This window comes from Chanodichthys erythropterus, chromosome 6 (genome assembly GCF_024489055.1).
Source record: "Chanodichthys erythropterus isolate Z2021 chromosome 6, ASM2448905v1, whole genome shotgun sequence".
Taxonomy (NCBI): Eukaryota; Metazoa; Chordata; class Actinopteri; order Cypriniformes; family Xenocyprididae; genus Chanodichthys; species Chanodichthys erythropterus.
In genome coordinates this window covers 28,541,532-28,559,774 of record NC_090226.1, presented here as the reverse complement: position 1 = coordinate 28,559,774, position 18,243 = coordinate 28,541,532, and the positions used below count along the sequence as shown (strand labels likewise).

The window sequence follows — 18,243 nt, the reverse complement described above, 5'->3', positions numbered from 1 at the left end:
TAGGTTTATGTGTGGTATATGTAAAAACTAACCCCATATGTATTTACTATCCTTTCAGGATGTGTAGCTAGTTCCTAGTTCTGGCTTCCTCCTGAGGGAGTTGCTAGGCCGTATGCCCAATTATCCCCTTGCTTATGTATGTGCAGTTGTGAGTTTAACAGCTAGGTTGTAGACTGTTTTTATTCCTGATGCTGTTTCTCAGGTGGTAGGCCCTTATCTTTGCATAGATAAGTTATGCAGGTATTTGCTAGGCTCCACTTTCTAGAACTCTCATGCTAGAAAGAAAAAATATTTTCTTCTGAGCCACTTGATGTTTCTATTTATCAAGTTTGATTTGACGCTGCTAGTTTTTAGCTCTGTTCTCTGAGGCTTAGAACAGATTTGAGAATCTGTATAGAGAATTTTTTTCTTTTTAACAGCATGTATATAAAAATTTGTATTACTTTGAGTTCTAGACTTTTGCCCTACATTTGGCCCTTTTTCATTGTAAATTGGCCTCTATTTGAGTATATGGTGAATTTATATTCGTCAGTAAAGAGGGTTTTTAGTGTCACTGAGTGCATCACCTGCTGGATTGCATACTCGGGGTAGTTAGATCACTTTTTGAGAAAAGTTAATATCTTTCAGCTCCTTTTCTGGTTAACAGCTATATTGCATATAACTTGGATTGTAGGCCATATTTATTCAGCCTCCTTGTAGTTAGCAATTGTATGTATACTATGCTGTTCAACAGATTACAGTTTGCTCACATACTGTTACAGATTACACTGCCTCAGGCCCTGCCACATGTTTGTTTGAGGTAGTAGGCTTAATAGCCTCCCTTAGACCATGCTGGTTTTGTTGGTTCCCTTTAGTCACAATTTAGGGTACACTGCCTGTTTGGAATGTATAGCCTTGCACAGGTAGCAGTTAGCTTCCCATAGTTATTTGGGTTAGAGCTGGTCCCCTGTAGCTTGGTTCCCTTAAAATTCACGAGCTGAAGCCACATTGTAACGTATGCACACGTATCAGGATAATCAATAAACTTTGGAGTTTTCAGGACGCTTTTAACCTTGTTTCTTAATCACTAAATCGGCTCCGAACTGTCTACTAAAGATGAGCCCACTTGACACCTTTGTGGCCCTCCGAGGTAACACAGCAGGCCCAATTTCCTTGCTCTTAGGACATCAAAGGGGCCCCTCATGTGGACTACGGGCCAGATCCACATTCCAGCACCCACACACACTGGCACACACAAAAAACACACACACAGACACACATACAGAAACACACAAACATACACTTTTAACTGTATATATATATATATATATATATATATATATACTACCACTATGCTGAAATATATATTTCATATATTTTAGGGCCTATGCATGTTTCCTAGTGTTTAAATGAGTGTATTTGTGCTAGTGTGCATTTTAATGATATAATTTTGTCTGTAAACCATAACTTCTCTCCTATGCCTTTCTGACCTATCGAGTTTGATCTCTTTTCAAAGCTCCGGACTCGAGCTATTCATTGAGACATGTCACCAAACGGACAAATGCATTTTTCTATGTGTTTAATGATACTGTGAGGAACACACTCCTTTTGGAGATCTGATCTGGTAGTCATAAATCATTGGATTAAGTCGTGAGGCCAAACAAAGGGAAAGCTTTCCCGCCAACTTTGCACCCATGTTATTGGCTACCCCACCTCAAGGAGGTGTGTCGGCTTATCTGTCATAAAAGCAAAGATGCACAATTTCTCGAGTGTTCTCTCCCGATTGTCTCACGAGCATCTCGTGCATGTTTTTCCCGGACCTCTCCGGTGACCACGCGCTGCCATCGCGCTCAGCATCGGGATCGCCATCTTCCAGCGAAACTCACTCTCGTCCTCAGTTCAAACCTTCCCGCTGAACGGAGGAAGCCAACGAACTGCACCAGCGCTAACCTGAAATTCGACACACGCAACCAATGCAAGTATACTGCCGTTTCTCAATCTTAGATGATGAAACTGATTTCCGTGCTGGCTTAGGACTGGTTGTGAGTTTGCTAATTGCCTTCTCTCTTTCCTTCTCTACTTCTATTCTTGTACATAGGTGTGTATTTTCTTGTATATATATTTAAATGTATAACCTCTGTATTCGTAGTTTGCATATATTAAAATGTTTTTCACGCTCGATTGTTCTGTTTGTTCTTTCAGCTGAAAACCAAGTCACTTTAACGTTTTTCGATCGCTTTATGCTTTGATGTTATAATAGCAGGTTATTTTCATGGCCAGATAATAACTCTGTTTATAATATTCTGTGAGGGACTTAGTTTGCTGGACAAACGAACAGTTTCTCTAAATAATTATTAAACCAGAACTAATCATATATGTAATTGATTATAATTTGTTGTAATTGATTCACAATATATGTTTAATTCCCCGTTGGGTCGATATATGAATCATAATTTATTCATAACCTTATGAATTATTATATTCATATTTCATCCATAAATTGATTAATAACCGCTACATTTCGTTACAACATGTTATTGAATCGGTAGGCCCCTTCAGGCCTCCTTTTTAGTTTACATGTTGGCACAGGTTGTGTTTTTTCTGTGCATAGGCTAATCGCCACTTGATACTGGAATGGAGGCCCCTTTAGGCCTCCTTTTTCTAGTTGTCTTGTTGGCAGGATGCCTGGAGAAGCCATGCCACCATCGGCCACGCCCCATCACTAACGGATAGGCCCTAACGGGCCTGTTCACGATGTCTGGTAGCGTTTCATGTTCTACAAATTTGAAACTTGTAATACATGGCCTTTGGGTGGTATGGTTATGGAAGCCACTTGCTGATGCCACGTGTTTACTAGGTAGGCCTACTTCGGCCTCCTGGGTAGCATGTGGAGTTCAGTCATGTACTCCTCTCACTGTGAGAGTAAAAGGTGCTTTTACTGAGTACTCTGAGTGGCTAGCCTCTCAGGTGGAGTAACGGTAGTGAAACCTTACTGAGTTTCGGTTTAACTCTCTGGAGTCGGGAAACGCACCAGCGCGTTTTGCAGGATTTTTTTCACATTGCAGCAAAACAGACTTAAAAAACTCTGTCATTTTTTGTCATAGAGACATAAGTAATATATCAATTAAAACTATAGAATATCTTCTTTTATTTGTGTTCACTCAGAGTACAAAGAAAATGTTGTGCTTTTTGCAAAATAAAGAAAAACTAACATGATGCATGATCTCTCGTCTCCCTCTGAACGAAGTCCAATCTGATAGTTCTCAGAAAGTGAACTGTAACTTAGTGAATACTAATGACACAAAAATTAGACTTATGTCTAAAGAAATGTTGAAATGTCAGGTTTAAATCGTGTAAGTCAAATCAAAAACAAATATTCCCTGTTTATGTAATCTGTATGAAAAGAGAGCCATGTCAGACGCCCGTGATTCATCTCATTATCCGCTAATGCGGCTGCGGCCACGTCCACGGAGCCAGCGCTATTCAGACGCAAATTCTGAGGCAATACATGCATACATTGTCTCAATCGTGTATTTATTGTCTTGAAAATTGTTTATCTGGATGTTATAGCGATCTGTTAGTTCCTGGAATGTCACATGGTGTCTGTTCTTCTTTAGATAAATTTGTGGACTAAAGGTGTACAGAGCGCCCTCCAGCTGCAAGTATGAATTGAAAACACAGTATCCAGCGTTCATAGTGATGACAATAAATATTGAATAAATATTTCTCCTCTGTATAGAAAATTTACATAAACATATGAGAATCCATCAATATTTCTCCAAATGTGCATGCTTTTAAGCTAAAAGGCTATATGAAATGCCATAGAGGTAACATAATTGTTCAGACACTTTGCATCACAGAAATACATTATATTTTAAAGTATATAATAGAATACCATTATTTTAAATTGTAATAATATTTAACAGTATTGCTGTTTTTTCTGTATGTTTGATATACACCCATGATGAGCTTGAGACATTTTGTTTCACAGCCTACCTAACTGAAAGGCCTCATTATTATGCAGGTCATTATAGCTCATTATGCGATTCTTTTGTATTTTCAGGTGTAAATGACCCATTATTCATGATGATTCACGCCTCTAGGCATACTTTGTTTCTTGACAAAAAGTGACTTACAAAAACTAAATCAATATATTGTTTAATATGAACAAGTAGGTAGGATAATTTTAACATAATTTTGAAGCAGAAACTCTAGTCTACAACCTCCAATACCCAGAAGTCTTGTGAACACATATATAATATTATGTTTTTGGCCTTATTTCAGTGACTTAAGTTTTTTGTTTTTTCAATAACCACGCATAAACGTTATTCCTTCATAAACACAAACATGTACATACATGGTCCTCACATATTATGGTAGCCTAGTTTGTGCTGAATACAGTGTAATGACACTTTTTCCATTAATATGTTTATAAACAACTGAAAAAAGCACAAATGTCAGGGCATGTCAAAACTTCTCCAGGCCCCAAATCAGCCTCAGACTCCAGAGGGTTAAACTACTGTTGCCTCCCTGAGTCTGTTTCTACTCTAGTTGAGCTAAGAGCCACCTAGCACCTAGGGTGGATATTTTGTGCTCCTAGAAACAGCCATGAGACTTACGCCGTGTGTCCTAGAGGTCCTACGCCTTTTTTTGAACACACTGGAGTATGTTTGGGTGTATTTCTCTTTGAGAATTATTTCTATACACTTTCGCTGGCCAGGGGCCCAAGTGGTAGATCCAACCTCCTCTTTGACAGGTTGTTTACCGTCCTTGGGACCTAAACACTGCCACGAGCTGATGCCACGTGTCTGTTGAGGTTACAGGCCCCTCCAGGCCTTCCTTAATATGTGTTGGTGTACGCTGTACTCCTCTTGCTTTAAAGAGTAAAAGGTGCTTTTACTGAGTACACTGCTCGTTGGATTGTGTTAGGTGGATTGTCATGCGGGCACTTTGCAGCCTCCTATGCTGCCATTGAAGTTGTCTGTCTACCACCAGCAAGACAGACGTTCAGGGTGGCCCCTCCAGGCCACTTTCTGAATATACTTCTGTTTCAATATAGCTACTATCATGCTGTAGGCCCCGCTTTGGCCTCCATGAGTATGTGCCCATTGCATGGTCTACCTGTTAGGTGAACTTTGTACTTCCCTTTCAGGGTTGTATTTGTAATAGTGCTTATAGCTCCCTAAGCTGATCATGGTGGTAGGCCTTAATCAGGCCTCCTCCTAAGATTCAGCCCCAGGCTGGTTTGTGCTCCCCTATATCAAGGTTCTCTAGCGCACAGTTTGTGCTCCCCTATATCAAGGTTCTCTAGCGCACAGCCTCCTCAGCCTCCTCAGTGCGTTAATTAAGCACTGGGTAGATCCTAGGATGAGCGGATTATCTCCCCTCGATATGAGGGTTCATAGCACTCAGAGAGTTCTGCTCTCCAGGATGGCGCGTGGGTTTCAGTTGGTTTCTGCCTCTTTGCAGTCACTATTACTTACTATCTTCTTGAATACATTTTAGAGGCTCTGTATTCAGACAGGGTTGGCCAGAACTAAGTCTGTTCCTTGACAAGACTTTGTTCCCCTCTAAGTGACTGGCCGAGGTTCCCTTTGGTTCCTTGGCCACATTCCCTTAAAGGGACCACTTTCTCTTCGGAAAAGATGGTTCCAGATGCCTTAGCAGCTTCTGTAGGCCCTCTGAGGAAGGCCTTCTTGAGGTTCAGCTTGGGCTGGTGTTACCCGAGGGGGAGTTGCCAAGCAGTTCCCGAACTGCTTTGGAGCCTTTGTCTCAGCCATATTTCTTGGCAGGCACTCTCCACAAGCACGTGGGTATATCGTTCCCTAAAGCGTTTACTGCAAATGCAGAGTGGAGTTCCCTTTTGAAAGGGAATGTCTCAGGTTATGTATGTAACCATGGATCCCTGAGAACAGGGAATGAGACTCTGCGTTTCCTTGCCATGCTTTGGGCTGCCTGCTGGACAGTCCCTTCAAGACGATGGATAATGACTGCTTCCACATGCGCGCTTTTATACTTCCAGGTCACGCCCTATGACGTCATAGGCTATCGCTGGCCAATAGGCATTGGAGTTATTGGATAGTTGGCTTTCAGACACCGAGTCACGTGTCGTTCCCCAAAGCGTTTACTGCAAACGCAGAGTCTCGTTCCCTGTTCTCAGGGAACCATGGTTACATACGTAACCTGAGACGTTTTTCACGATTCTGCGATTGCTGAATATAACGTAAAATCAACACAATGTCGCATTTTTTTGTGATCCTGCATAATTCGTCATTTTACCGCAAAATAAACGCAAAAAATAATTTAATTCACAAAAATAAATAATATTATCTAATTTAATTATCCCTAATTCCTAATCCTTAAAAGCTGCAATGCATTATTTTCACGAGGATAGCCTACAGACCATTGTGCAATGTGCATGCACAGTAGGCTATGTGGTCTGTGCATAGTCTGTGAAAGCAAAAGCAAATATTTCTCTGTCATCTCGCATCCGTGCCAAGAAGCGGGTGAAGCGATTACGTGACATGGATGAATGAAAAATAAAAAGTATGATATGCCTGATAGCACTAAAAAAGAGTTGATAAAAGCGCTGTATAGGCTACACAAACTCAATTCGGCTCTGACACACTGACTGACTGGCTGTGGATTCTGTACATGCATTTGCCGCCTGTCAGCCCTCGAGCGTGCATACCGAAATGTGTTATATTTCTAGGCTTATTGGCCTTGAACAGTCAAATACACACATAATAGTGCCTGTATGTCCATCTTGGTAGTTATGTCTTGAGTGAACAAATTTGGGACGTGTGTCAGTGTTTGATCCGCTCATTACAGTAGGTCTTAAAGTGAAAGCAAACTAATATATACCCGCTCCTTTCTGTGTCATTAATATTAATTAATCAAACAACAACAGGGGAAAAACAAAAAATACTTAAACTTGAAGTACTGTTTGTATCTCTATCTTTATGTTGTATTTATTTGTCCTATTATAATTTGTTTATTCTTATTTTATTGCTGACTGTTTACTTGATTCTTAATTACTTGAGAACTTTTTATAATTAGGCATTTGCTTATTGCTGTGGCTTACCTGTAAGATTTTGGACACATTTCCCACCGACTAGCCTTTTTTGGCAAGAAACCACAATAAACAAGATTTGTCCATTTTGTTTGTTCTGTTGCCATGTGTGACTACTGTGCATCTAACATAATACATGGTAAATGTTGTATTCAAAAAAAAAAAAAAAAAACATTGCAAATGTCATTTTGATCGTAAAAATCACAAAAAAATATCGCCACATCCTGGGGGGACTGATTTTTCTCCATATAGTGGACTTCACTGCATGGATTGAAGGTCCAAATTACAGTTTCATTGCAGCTTTACAAGGATACACAATCCCAGATGAGGAATAAGGTTCTTCTCTAGCGAAACAATTGGTCATTTTCTAAAAAAATACAAACTTATATACTTTTTAACTACAAATGGTTGTCTTGCACTGCTCTGTGATGCGCCACACGTTACGTTGAAAGGTCACGCATGACGTAGGCTGAAGTATCGCGGTAGGGCGAAAAAACTAATTTTCTGCTCCAACTTCAAAATCGTCCGACATCGTTGTTTTACCTTTTTTTTTTTTTTTTTGTAAAGGCCATTTGGCTTAATCTTTGCACATTCGCTTTGTAGACAGTGTATCGGTATACTTCCACCAACGTCACACGTGACCTTTACCACGCAATTACGTCATGAACCCCAGTGAAGTCCACTATATTGAGAAAAATCCTGGAATGTTTTCCTCAAAAACCTTAATTTCTTTTCGACTGAAGAAAGAAAGACATAAACATCTTGGATGACATGGGGGGATCATACCAATACTCTCTCTCTCTCTCTCTCTCTCTCTCTCTCTCTCTCTCTCTCTCTCTCTCTCTCTCTCTACCAGTGGTGTAATGTAACGAAGTAATAATACTTCGTTACAGTACTTAAGTATTTTTTGGGAGAATCTGTACTTTACTTGAGTTTTTATATTTCTGTCAACTTTTACTTTTACTCCACTACATTTCCTAAATAAAATGTGTACTTTTACTCCGATACATTTTCCCTAAGCATTTTCGTTACTTACTACAAAATAAAGTCGGAAGAAGAACACAAACTGCAAGCAAGCACGTGCAAACAAGTGCTCGCACAACCGCGGTTGATTATATTTTCAGGGTTGCGTCTGTTGCTGGAGCGGCTGAGAAGAGTGAACTGTCATTACGAGACATTACGAGAGCGGCCTCTAGAGGCGAGATAAAAACTATCACTGATGCCTCCTAGTTTATTTTGACACGTGACGTGAGGCTGCGCTGCACAGAGCGGGACACTTCAAAAACGGATTTAAAGTGGACAACAAAATGGTATGTTATACAGTGTACACTACAGTACATGTTTTCATATCATTATAAAGTAATTCGTTTGTTGACTAGATGCTGCATTAGTGGTGAACAGTATATGTTTGCCGTCGAGGCTGAGAGGATGCTAACATTAGTAGTGCCTCAAGCGGTTAAAACAATGTAACAAAAACACAAACTGTTTAATGTCATGATTGTTATCCATTTGTTCGCTGTTATGCATTCATTATCCAGTGAAGTTGCATATTTAAACTGTATCCTCCTTATCATGCAGCGACAGAAACATAAATCAGAAATGTATTCGATTTCAGTTATTTATTTTTCGGCACTTTAACACATTTTGATTAGATAATCAAGTATTCTAAAATAGAGCCAAATAATGTGTGAAAGTAGGCTATACATAATAGACCCATTCTCTGCCTTAGTGTGTAAAGATGGTAATTTTTAAGCATGACTGTTTGGATTTATAGGAAATGAAAACACTTTACATTAAGAGTCCATTTGTAACATTAAATAAGGTTAAAATATTGTTCATTTTTAATTTCCACATTTACATTTTAACATTTTAAAGTTGTCTCTTACATTAGTCATAATGCACTATGAATTAACATGAACGATCAATGTATAATTAAAGGAACACTCCACTTTTTTTGAAAATAGGCTCATTTTCCAACTCCCCTAGAGTTAAACAGTTGAGTTTTACTGTTTTCGAATCCATTCAGCCGATCTCCGGTTCTGACGGTACCACTTTTAGCATAGCTTAGCATAGATCATTGAATCTGATTAGACCGTTAGCATCGCGCTTAAAAGAGACCAAAGAGTTTCGATATTTTTCCTATTTAAAACTTGACTCTTCTGTAGTTAAATCGTGTACTAAGACCGACGGAAAATAAAAAGTTGTGATTTTCTAGGCTGATATGGCTAGGAACTATACTCTCATTCAGGCGTAATAATCAAGGAACTTTGCTGCCGTTCCATGGCTGCAGCAGGCACAATGATATTACGCAGCGCCCGTGAGCCCCTGCTTGCACAGGGAACGTGCCTTGCAACCATGGAGACGTTTGTGAGAGACGCTGCGTAATATCATTGCGCCTGCTGCAGCCATGATACGGCAGCAAAGTTCCTTGATTATTACAAACTATTTGAAAAATATCAAAACTCTTTGGTCATTTTTAAGCGCGATGCTAACGGTCTAATCAGATTCAATGAACTATGCTAAGCTATGCTAAAAGTGGTACCGCCAGAACCGGAGATCGGCTGAATGGATTCAAAAACGGTAAAACTCAACTGTTTAACTCTAGGGGAGTTGGAAAATGAGCCTATTTTCAAAAAAAGTGGAGTGTTCCTTTAATATATTAGTATTTTTTATATTTAAAACTTACAATAAACATTTAGCCATTTTTTTAATTCAAAGAAACAAAATGTAAGAATTAAAATTGAACACAATCTTGCTGCTCAAACTGTGTATAAAACAATTTTTAATATATATATATATTTTTGCTCCTTTTGTATTTTACATTTACTTGTACTTTTACTTTCAATACTTAAGTACATTTAATAAAAAAAAAAAATACTTTTTGTACTTAAGTACAAAAAATATTACATACTTTACAACTTTTACTCAAGTAACATTCTAAACAGTGACTTTAACTTCTACCAAAGTACCAAAGTCATTTTCTGGTAAGATAACTATACTTTTACTGGTATGGTTTTCGAGTACTATACACCACTGCTCTCTACATTATATATATATATATATATATATATATATATATATATATATATATATATATATATATATATTGTCATGTTCAAATCATGGCCATAACATATATTAAAGAGCTGCTGGAGACATACATAATATGGTTCACTATTTTCAATCATACACGCATTAGGCTTTCAAGCATTTGGATAGATCATAAACATAAAGATTAAAAAGAGCTGGAGACAAAATCTCCCCTTGTCTAAAACCATTACTGACCCCACAAATATTTGTATTAGTAGTAGTAGCAGCAGCAGTAGTAGTTAGATAATAATAATAAATCGTATTGTCAACTTTTATAATTAATTGCTTTCTGCAATTAGACCTGTCTGTATCAGTATGTGTGTGTGTGTGTGTACTCAGTTTGGGAGTGTGTAAAGCACCTGGTGATGTAATGCACACTGGGCGTCACTGTATCGCGTCGCTCTGCAGGATCTTTATATCCGCCTCAGCGCGCGCTCTCTCATTCACTTCAGCCGGATACAAGCTGCATATGTTCCGCGACGCTGGACGTTTCGCCTTTTTGTTTGCTGTGAGACGGCCATATGTCTCAGTTTCACTCCGTCTCCATCTGTACCATCTCTATTGCTGCTGAACGATGCGGAAAGTGACTGAACGAGTGTAACTTTGAAAGAGCTTTGCTTCTGCAAACACGCCGTTTTTATATACTGAGCGTTAATTACTATACTATCAGTTGACGTATAATATATAAACTTGAACGTATCACGCGAGCGGTGCTCGGTTTCAGCACCACTGACCGCTGAACAGCTCTTTTGACAGTGAGGAACTATATGAGGCTGCAAACTTCGACAATTAAATACTCCCGACATTGGACAGCAGACACGGAGCTGAACTTCTGCAGTGATGGAGTGCTCGGCGCTGAGCAGGGAAGGCGCTGGACTGGCCAAACCGCCCAAGCATCTTTGGAGGCAGCCCCGAACCCACATTCGAATCAAACAGCGGTACCACTCCGATACCGAGCGGTACCTGTGCTGTAACAGAGCCACGGAGCAGCACCGCCCAGGTCTGAAAAAACCAAGAATGTCCTGGCCGTCTTCTTTTCACAAACGGTAAATCGTATTTTAAATATGTGTCAAATGTCAGTTGTTTGTAAATGCAACAGAGAAGAGCTTCCTCATGTGAAATGACAACTTCCCCATGTGATAGTGAAGTCAGCAAAATTGGTACACTTTTTGGTAAACTGTGTATTAAATACAAATAAATCTATCTACCTACACTATGAATGTTTTAAACAAATGCTCAAGGCTTTTTTTATTTTTTTTATTTTTATTTATTTTTTTTTTAAGAATTATGGGTATTTAAAAAAAAAAAAAAAAATATGCAGAGATTCAAAAATTATAAGAGCCCATATTTATTCTAAAGACATTTTCAGGTAAATTGGGACAGTATGACTGGTAAATTGCAGTGCACATTTTCATGTAGTTTGTGCTTGGATAATACAGTTGCTTATATATATATATATATATATATATATATATATATATATATATATATATATATATATATATATATATATATATATATATTATATATAATCAATAGAAATTTTTCAAAATGTAAAAGATTAACTTTATAAAAACAGGCACACTGGCGGATTGTGTTAATGATAATTATGTTTCATGCTCAGATCTAGGTTCCTTTTTTAAGAGTTTTGGAACCAGTAATAGCCTGCTGTGTTTTTGATTTCAGAAAATTGCATATTCAAAAGCTATTTATTTATTATTATTATTATTATTATTATTGCACATCATGAAAGATGCTTTAACATGTTTGCTAGTTCCTTCTCAGATGACTCTGACAAAAATAGTTTTCTCCCAGAGGCATGACTACATCCACTCACAGCACCTTTCACTCTTTTTTCAAGGGTGGATATTGGAAAAAAATACAAAAAACAGTCTAGGTCCTTGGCCTGCCTGGCCTTACCCTGAACTCACTGATTTGCCCCTTTCATTCTTCCTTCACTCCACTGATTATACCTCTATTTTCGGTTTGGCTGACATGTTTTTAAAATTTTCTCCTTTCTGCTTATAGCTTTGTGAAATTGTATGTAAAACAAAACAATTTCTCTTTTAAGGAATGTATTATCTTCTATTTAATATGATGTCGCACTTTAGCTGAATGTTACTGTCCCATTTTATCTAACATGTTAAGGTAAACTGGGACAATTATTTTTTTTTTTAAATAATTATGGGTGTTTTTTTTTTTTTTTTTTAAATATGAAGAGATTCAAAAATTATAAGAGCCCATTTTCATTCTAAAGGCATTTTCAGGTAAATTGGGACAGTGTGACTGGTAAATTGGGACGCACATTTTCATGTAGTTTGTGCTTGGATAATACAGTTGCTTTATATATATATATATAATATATATATATATATATATATATATATATATATATATATATATATATATATATATATATATATATATATATATTCAATAGAAATTTTTCAAAATGTAAAAGAATAACTTTATAAAAACAGGCACACTGGCAGATTGTGTTGATGATTATGTTTCATGCGCAGCTCTGGGTTCCTTTTTTAAAGATTTTGGAACCAGTAATAGCCTGCTGTGTTTTTGATTTCAGAAAATGGCATATTCAAAAGCTATTTATTTATTTATTATTATTATTATTGCACATCATGAAGGATGATTTAACATGTTTGCTAGTTCCTTCTCAGATGACTCTGATGACAGGCATGACTACATCCACTCACAGCACCTTTCTCTCTTTTTTCAAGGGTGGATTTTGGATCAACAACAACAAAAAAAAAAAAAAACAGTCTAGGTCCCTGGCCTGCCTGGCCTTACCCTGAACTCATTGATTTGCCCCTTTTATTCTTCCTTCACTCCACTGATTATACCTCTATCTTCGGTTTGGCTGACATGTTTTTCATTTTTTTCTTTTTTTTTTTTTTTTTCCTTTCTGCCTATAGCTTTGTGAAATTGTATGTAAAACAAAACAATTTCTCCTTTAAGGAATGTATTATCTTCTATTTAATATGATGTAGCACTTTAGCTGAATGCTATTGTCCCATTTTATCTAACATGGTAAACTGGGACAGTAACAACTTGATATATTTTTAAAATAGAACGAATAAACGTACACATCATTTAAATATGATGTAATAAAAATGTATATTGTAGATTGAAATATTGTTTGTATTAGAATTTAAACCGTAACAATTTTATTAGACTTATGTGCTTTCTCAGACATTCCAGCGCTTGAGTAGTAACCCCGCCCACATGATTTATATTTGACCAATCAAATTTTGATATTCAAATTAAGTAGTTATTACAAAATTCCAAGACCACCCAGCATTATCTATATTTTTGAAAGAGCACTACACCAAAAAGCTTATTTGTCCCATTTTAGCTGATGTCCCACTTTTGCTGACTTCACCCCTAGTTGTCAATATCGTAGTAACTATGAGGTTTTCATTGAAACGTTTAATAACAAAAATGTTTGTTAAAAAAAATAGTTTTGTATTTTGGTTTCAAAAACCTAGTTTAAAACTTTTTTTATTGTGAATTCTGAACAGAAAGTAATTGAAATTCCAATATCATCATATTTCTTTAACTATATAATATAGGTAGATTTATTATTATTATTATTATTATTTTATTAGATTTAATTATTTATTTAGTTAAATCAGATAGAACTGTGTTCTCAGGACTAGAGTTTGCTCACAGATGTCCAGTCAGGGCAATATGACAAATGTCACAAAAAATTTGAATATTATAACTGTATAAAAATCATTAATTGTAAATCTTGTTAGCAAAAAAAAAAAAAAAAAGGTTTATTTTTTTTAAACTAAAATGTTCTATAACTGTTTTAAATTTTGCTGAAATGCATTAAAAAGAATATTACAAATACAGACACAGTTTTGTTTTTTAGATGTTATTTACATTTACAGTATACTATATATATATATATATTCTCCAATCAGTGTTATTAAACAGCAGATTTGCAATGTGTCAACCCACCCCGTTAGAAAAATCAGTGCATATATAATATACTTTTGTTTTTTGAGTAAAATAAACCATTAGAAATATTCACTAGTAATTGTAATTACAGGCCCCCGATCTCCCAAACACAAAAAATTTAAATCAGCATTATCTTCATGTTTCCTTCAGTCGAATATCAGTCACTTTTCTGCTCATTAAATATATATGTACATTTCATTTAAACCACTTTTGATAAGCAACATTTTCACCAGTCACCCACACAGTGATTTTCTTAAAATGAAAGCACAATTTATGCACAATGTGGCCATGAGATGTTGTATTAAAAATAGATGATGGTAAGGCAGCGTATGGACCGTGAACGCTGATTGTTTGGCATTGAGTTTTGAATAGCACTGAATCACAGAGAGTCAGAAGTAGGTGTACTAAAGTGACTCATAGCTCTGTTTTACTTGTTTATTGAAGCGTTTACTTTTCCAGATATTAATACTATCAAGCTTTGGGAGTTCTGTGACATTCATTTCCTCCACATTGCACTTCCCTAAACATGTGGATCTGCTTTAAATCATTGTGTGTTATTCAGAGATGTATTGCTTGAAATATAATTAGCTTGTGCTTGTGATAATTCTCGTAAGTGTTTAGATTGAAGATTAATAATGCATCATGGCAGTTTGACCCAAAATAAAAATTCTGAAAAACCATCATTTTCAGAAGTCTTGGAATAGTGAACGAGTCTTATGCACTACTTTTATGATACTTTTATGTTGGTTCTGCATCCTGTTTTGAATGTTGAAAGCCTGTTTCATTGTAATTAGTTGAAAACAGCAACCAGTTTATTAAATGTAACAGTTGTTTAATTTAGCTGTTGAATTTGTAGTCTGAGTAGGATGAGTGGGCAAGGTTTATATGATTTTGTCTTTCTCCATCTGTTCTTGCATCAGTAATTATCAACATTCATTAGGTTAAAGTTTCTGCAAACAGTTGTCCACACTTTTTTAGGCAAGACATCTTACCATATTTCAAGCAAAAATGAAAGAAATAAAGCAAGAAAGTAGCAATTATGGGACGAAGCACACCAGTGCTACATTTAATCGTAAGGATGAGTAGATGGTTTAGAACCTCATAACTCTTTTACCATTATTTAAATATATGTAGCATTCTAAAGGCCTGTACACACCGGGACGAATATCACCAGCATTTTTCGAGACGTTTTTTGTGTTCATACCCAAATGATTTTTACTGGCGATGCACAGAGTGTCAAGTCAAGTCAAGTCACCTTTATTTATATAGCACTTTTTACAATGCAGATTGTGTCAAAGCATCTTTACAGTGATAACTGGTATATAATTTTGGATCCACAGCAGTGGACGTGCAAATTCACTCCCTGAGAGTATAGCGCCTGTGCTTAACGGTAGTGCAAATAAACATATTTATGATATTAATAAAGTTAAAGAAGATAAAAATGCAGATATAAGATGGCATATATATGACATATGAGAGATGGTAGTCAGAAACAGTAGTGCAAATAAGTCACAATGACAGTAGTGTAAGTGAACGGTAGTGGAAATAGACATTTATGAAATAGACATTCTCAACTATATTTCTTGAATGAAAAAGAAAAAACAAACAGTAAAAATACAGAAATAATACACATCTATTGGTGCCGCCAAGAACTGGCAGAGCACCCATAGCGTGGAACGCAATCAGCTCCCTTGTTCAGTAGTCAGGGTACTGATCAGGGAGTCAGCCACATTCATTTACACGGTATACTGATAAACGATCTAGGAAGCTAGGGAGCTGTTTGAGACGCAGGGATAGTTTGTAGGGGTCTTCCTCGTCTACTTACTTCCTCTTCGTCGTCTTCGTATCAGTGTGTGCTAGGCAAGCCTGTTTTGTGCTTGAGCACCACCAAGTCGTGTTTTACTGTAACAACTTCAGCAGCTCCAGGCACGTGAAAAGTGCCAATCTCATTGGTCTGCCAGTTTTTAACGCGGCACGTCAAACCAAAAAAACGAACCGAGGAGTTTTTTAAAAAATGGCACTTTTACGCCTCTCATTTTTCGCGTCGGTGTGCACACTCACATTGGCGCCCTTTGTTTAGTCACGAGGCATTAAACGTTGGCGATAATCGTGCACGATGTGTACAGGCCTTTATGGAAATGTATCATTTGTGCGATGCTTGTTCTGAATGTCAAAAAATATGTGAAAAAGACATTTATTAATTGTTAATCATACTATTCAGCAATCCCCAGGAAATATATGTAGCAAAAAAAAAAAAAAAGCATGGCTTCAGGCAGGGCCGTAGCTTGGGTACAGGTTGTACTTGTTGGCCTTCAGTGGAAATCCTGTCCCGTACATTAAAAGTACATTACATTTTTATCTGTCGGTCGTGCTAATGGGTTTGAGTCAAGAAAAGTTTTGTAAAATCATCTTTTTTAGATTCAGCAGTTATTATATGTACTTGTTTTTAACTCTATTCACAACAAAGTACAGCTTTTCCTCTCTAACTGATAAGAAAGAAACCTAATGCATCATCATGTGAAGTTTTTTCTTAGCAAGTATATTTGCTATCTCCATATGCTGAATTAAATGACCCCATTTTTAACAGCTCATGGATGTCTTCCACCTCTTGCACATTTTGTATCACTTTCTATATATGTGCAGATGTGTTGGATTATCTAGGGAAAGCACAGCTGTTCTCTAGACATTTGGGCAAACAGCAGTCATTTACACATTTAAATGACATTATACTGCTGTCAGAGGGCTAATGGCAAGGATGTGTTTGAAGATTTTAGCTGCCTTTGACTCACAGGTAGTCTAGCCATAACAAATGATTATAGAGATGCTCTCTGCTCCAATACTGGAAAACTCCAAAGCATTTCCATTACATGGAATGCTTCAAAAAAAGGCAGCATTCAATTTGATGTTTATGGAACAAACCAAAGCAGAGCTATGGGATTGAGGAACCACAGTGGAGGCATAGGTTGAAGCATCTAGGCAGAGTTTTGGGCTTGGAAGGTGGTGGAGCCGAAGGGTCATGAGTCCCAGGCTGTGACCATGACTCTGAAGACCATGGTGTTGTGGCTGAAAAGGACACCATGATCGTGCTGGTAAAGTGGGGGGACTGAGGAGGACTGGCTGAGCAGGAGGATGAGAAAGAGTCAGGGTATTTGGCAGAACCAGAAGAGGAAGCGGAACCAGGGAGTCAGACGGAACCAATGAAGGAGGTGGAGCTAGGAGTACGGGAAAAGTGGAAGTGGCAGACCTAGTGGTGGCAGGTGGCATTTGGTCAGGGTCCATAATGGGCCTTTTTGCTGACTCGGGGTCTGTAGCAGGCGGGAGGAGGGATGTGGATGGATTAGGGAGGAGTTCTGGAATGGCTGTGCATACTCTATGTACTGAGCCAGGGTACAGGTGGTTTCTCCAGATGGCATCAGTACAAACAGGGAATCATTCAGCCCTCTCCAAAAAACAGACATTGAGAGTAGCATCGTTTCAGGACACCTGATGACTAAACTCAAGGAACTACTACACATAATCCTGCAAATCCTTCTCTGGATGGCCATTATTGTAAAGGGAGAGTTGCTGATCTTCTGGGCTGATGGTGATATTCTGTCATGAGTTATTGCAGGCAAAGTAGATATTTAAGGCAAGGATCTAAATGTAGCAGTCTTTATTAAACAAAACTAAAAACTCTGGAATGCAGAAGAACAGGAGCACCGGAAACAAGTCGGAGTAAAGCAACCCAACCTTAACATTGACAATAACGGACCAAGAACCAAACTTACCAGGGGGTATATATACACAGGACAAAATTAAACTAGAAAGAGGTGAATGTAACCAGTAACTATGGACACCATGTAAGTAAATATGGAGACAAATGACATAGGGACAAGACACAGAGAGTAAACAAAACTCAAAGAACACGCACAAGACATGACAAGCGCACGTTGAGTATGTTCAACTGGATGCTGGCAGCGCATTGGCCAGATGGCATATCTGTGTTCACATATTATGTTTCTAGCCTTAGCTTTCTAACCTTATACAGTTAAACAAAGTTTCTTTTTAAATGTTCACTGAACATTGTTGAAAAGATATTTAAAAATATAAATGTTTAGGACCAAATTTGACCAATTTCT

The 18,243-nt window shown here is 37.4% G+C and overlaps 1 protein-coding gene across 2 annotated transcripts in view; it reads left to right on the top strand.

Annotated features, from left to right (window-relative positions):
- Nucleotides 1–18,243, top strand: part of pde4cb (phosphodiesterase 4C, cAMP-specific b) — a 122,835-nt gene that overhangs the window by 24,659 nt on the left and 79,933 nt on the right. The window contains exon 1 of one of the 2 annotated variants that reach the window (XM_067388554.1): nucleotides 10,913–11,187. The exons of the other annotated variant lie outside the window; for it this stretch is intronic. Within the exon in view, the coding sequence (XP_067244655.1) occupies nucleotides 10,982–11,187 (206 nt within the window). The 5' untranslated portion in view covers nucleotides 10,913–10,981. Of the gene's footprint in view, nucleotides 1–10,912; nucleotides 11,188–18,243 lie in introns of those variants that run through there. 2 annotated transcript variants of the gene reach the window in all.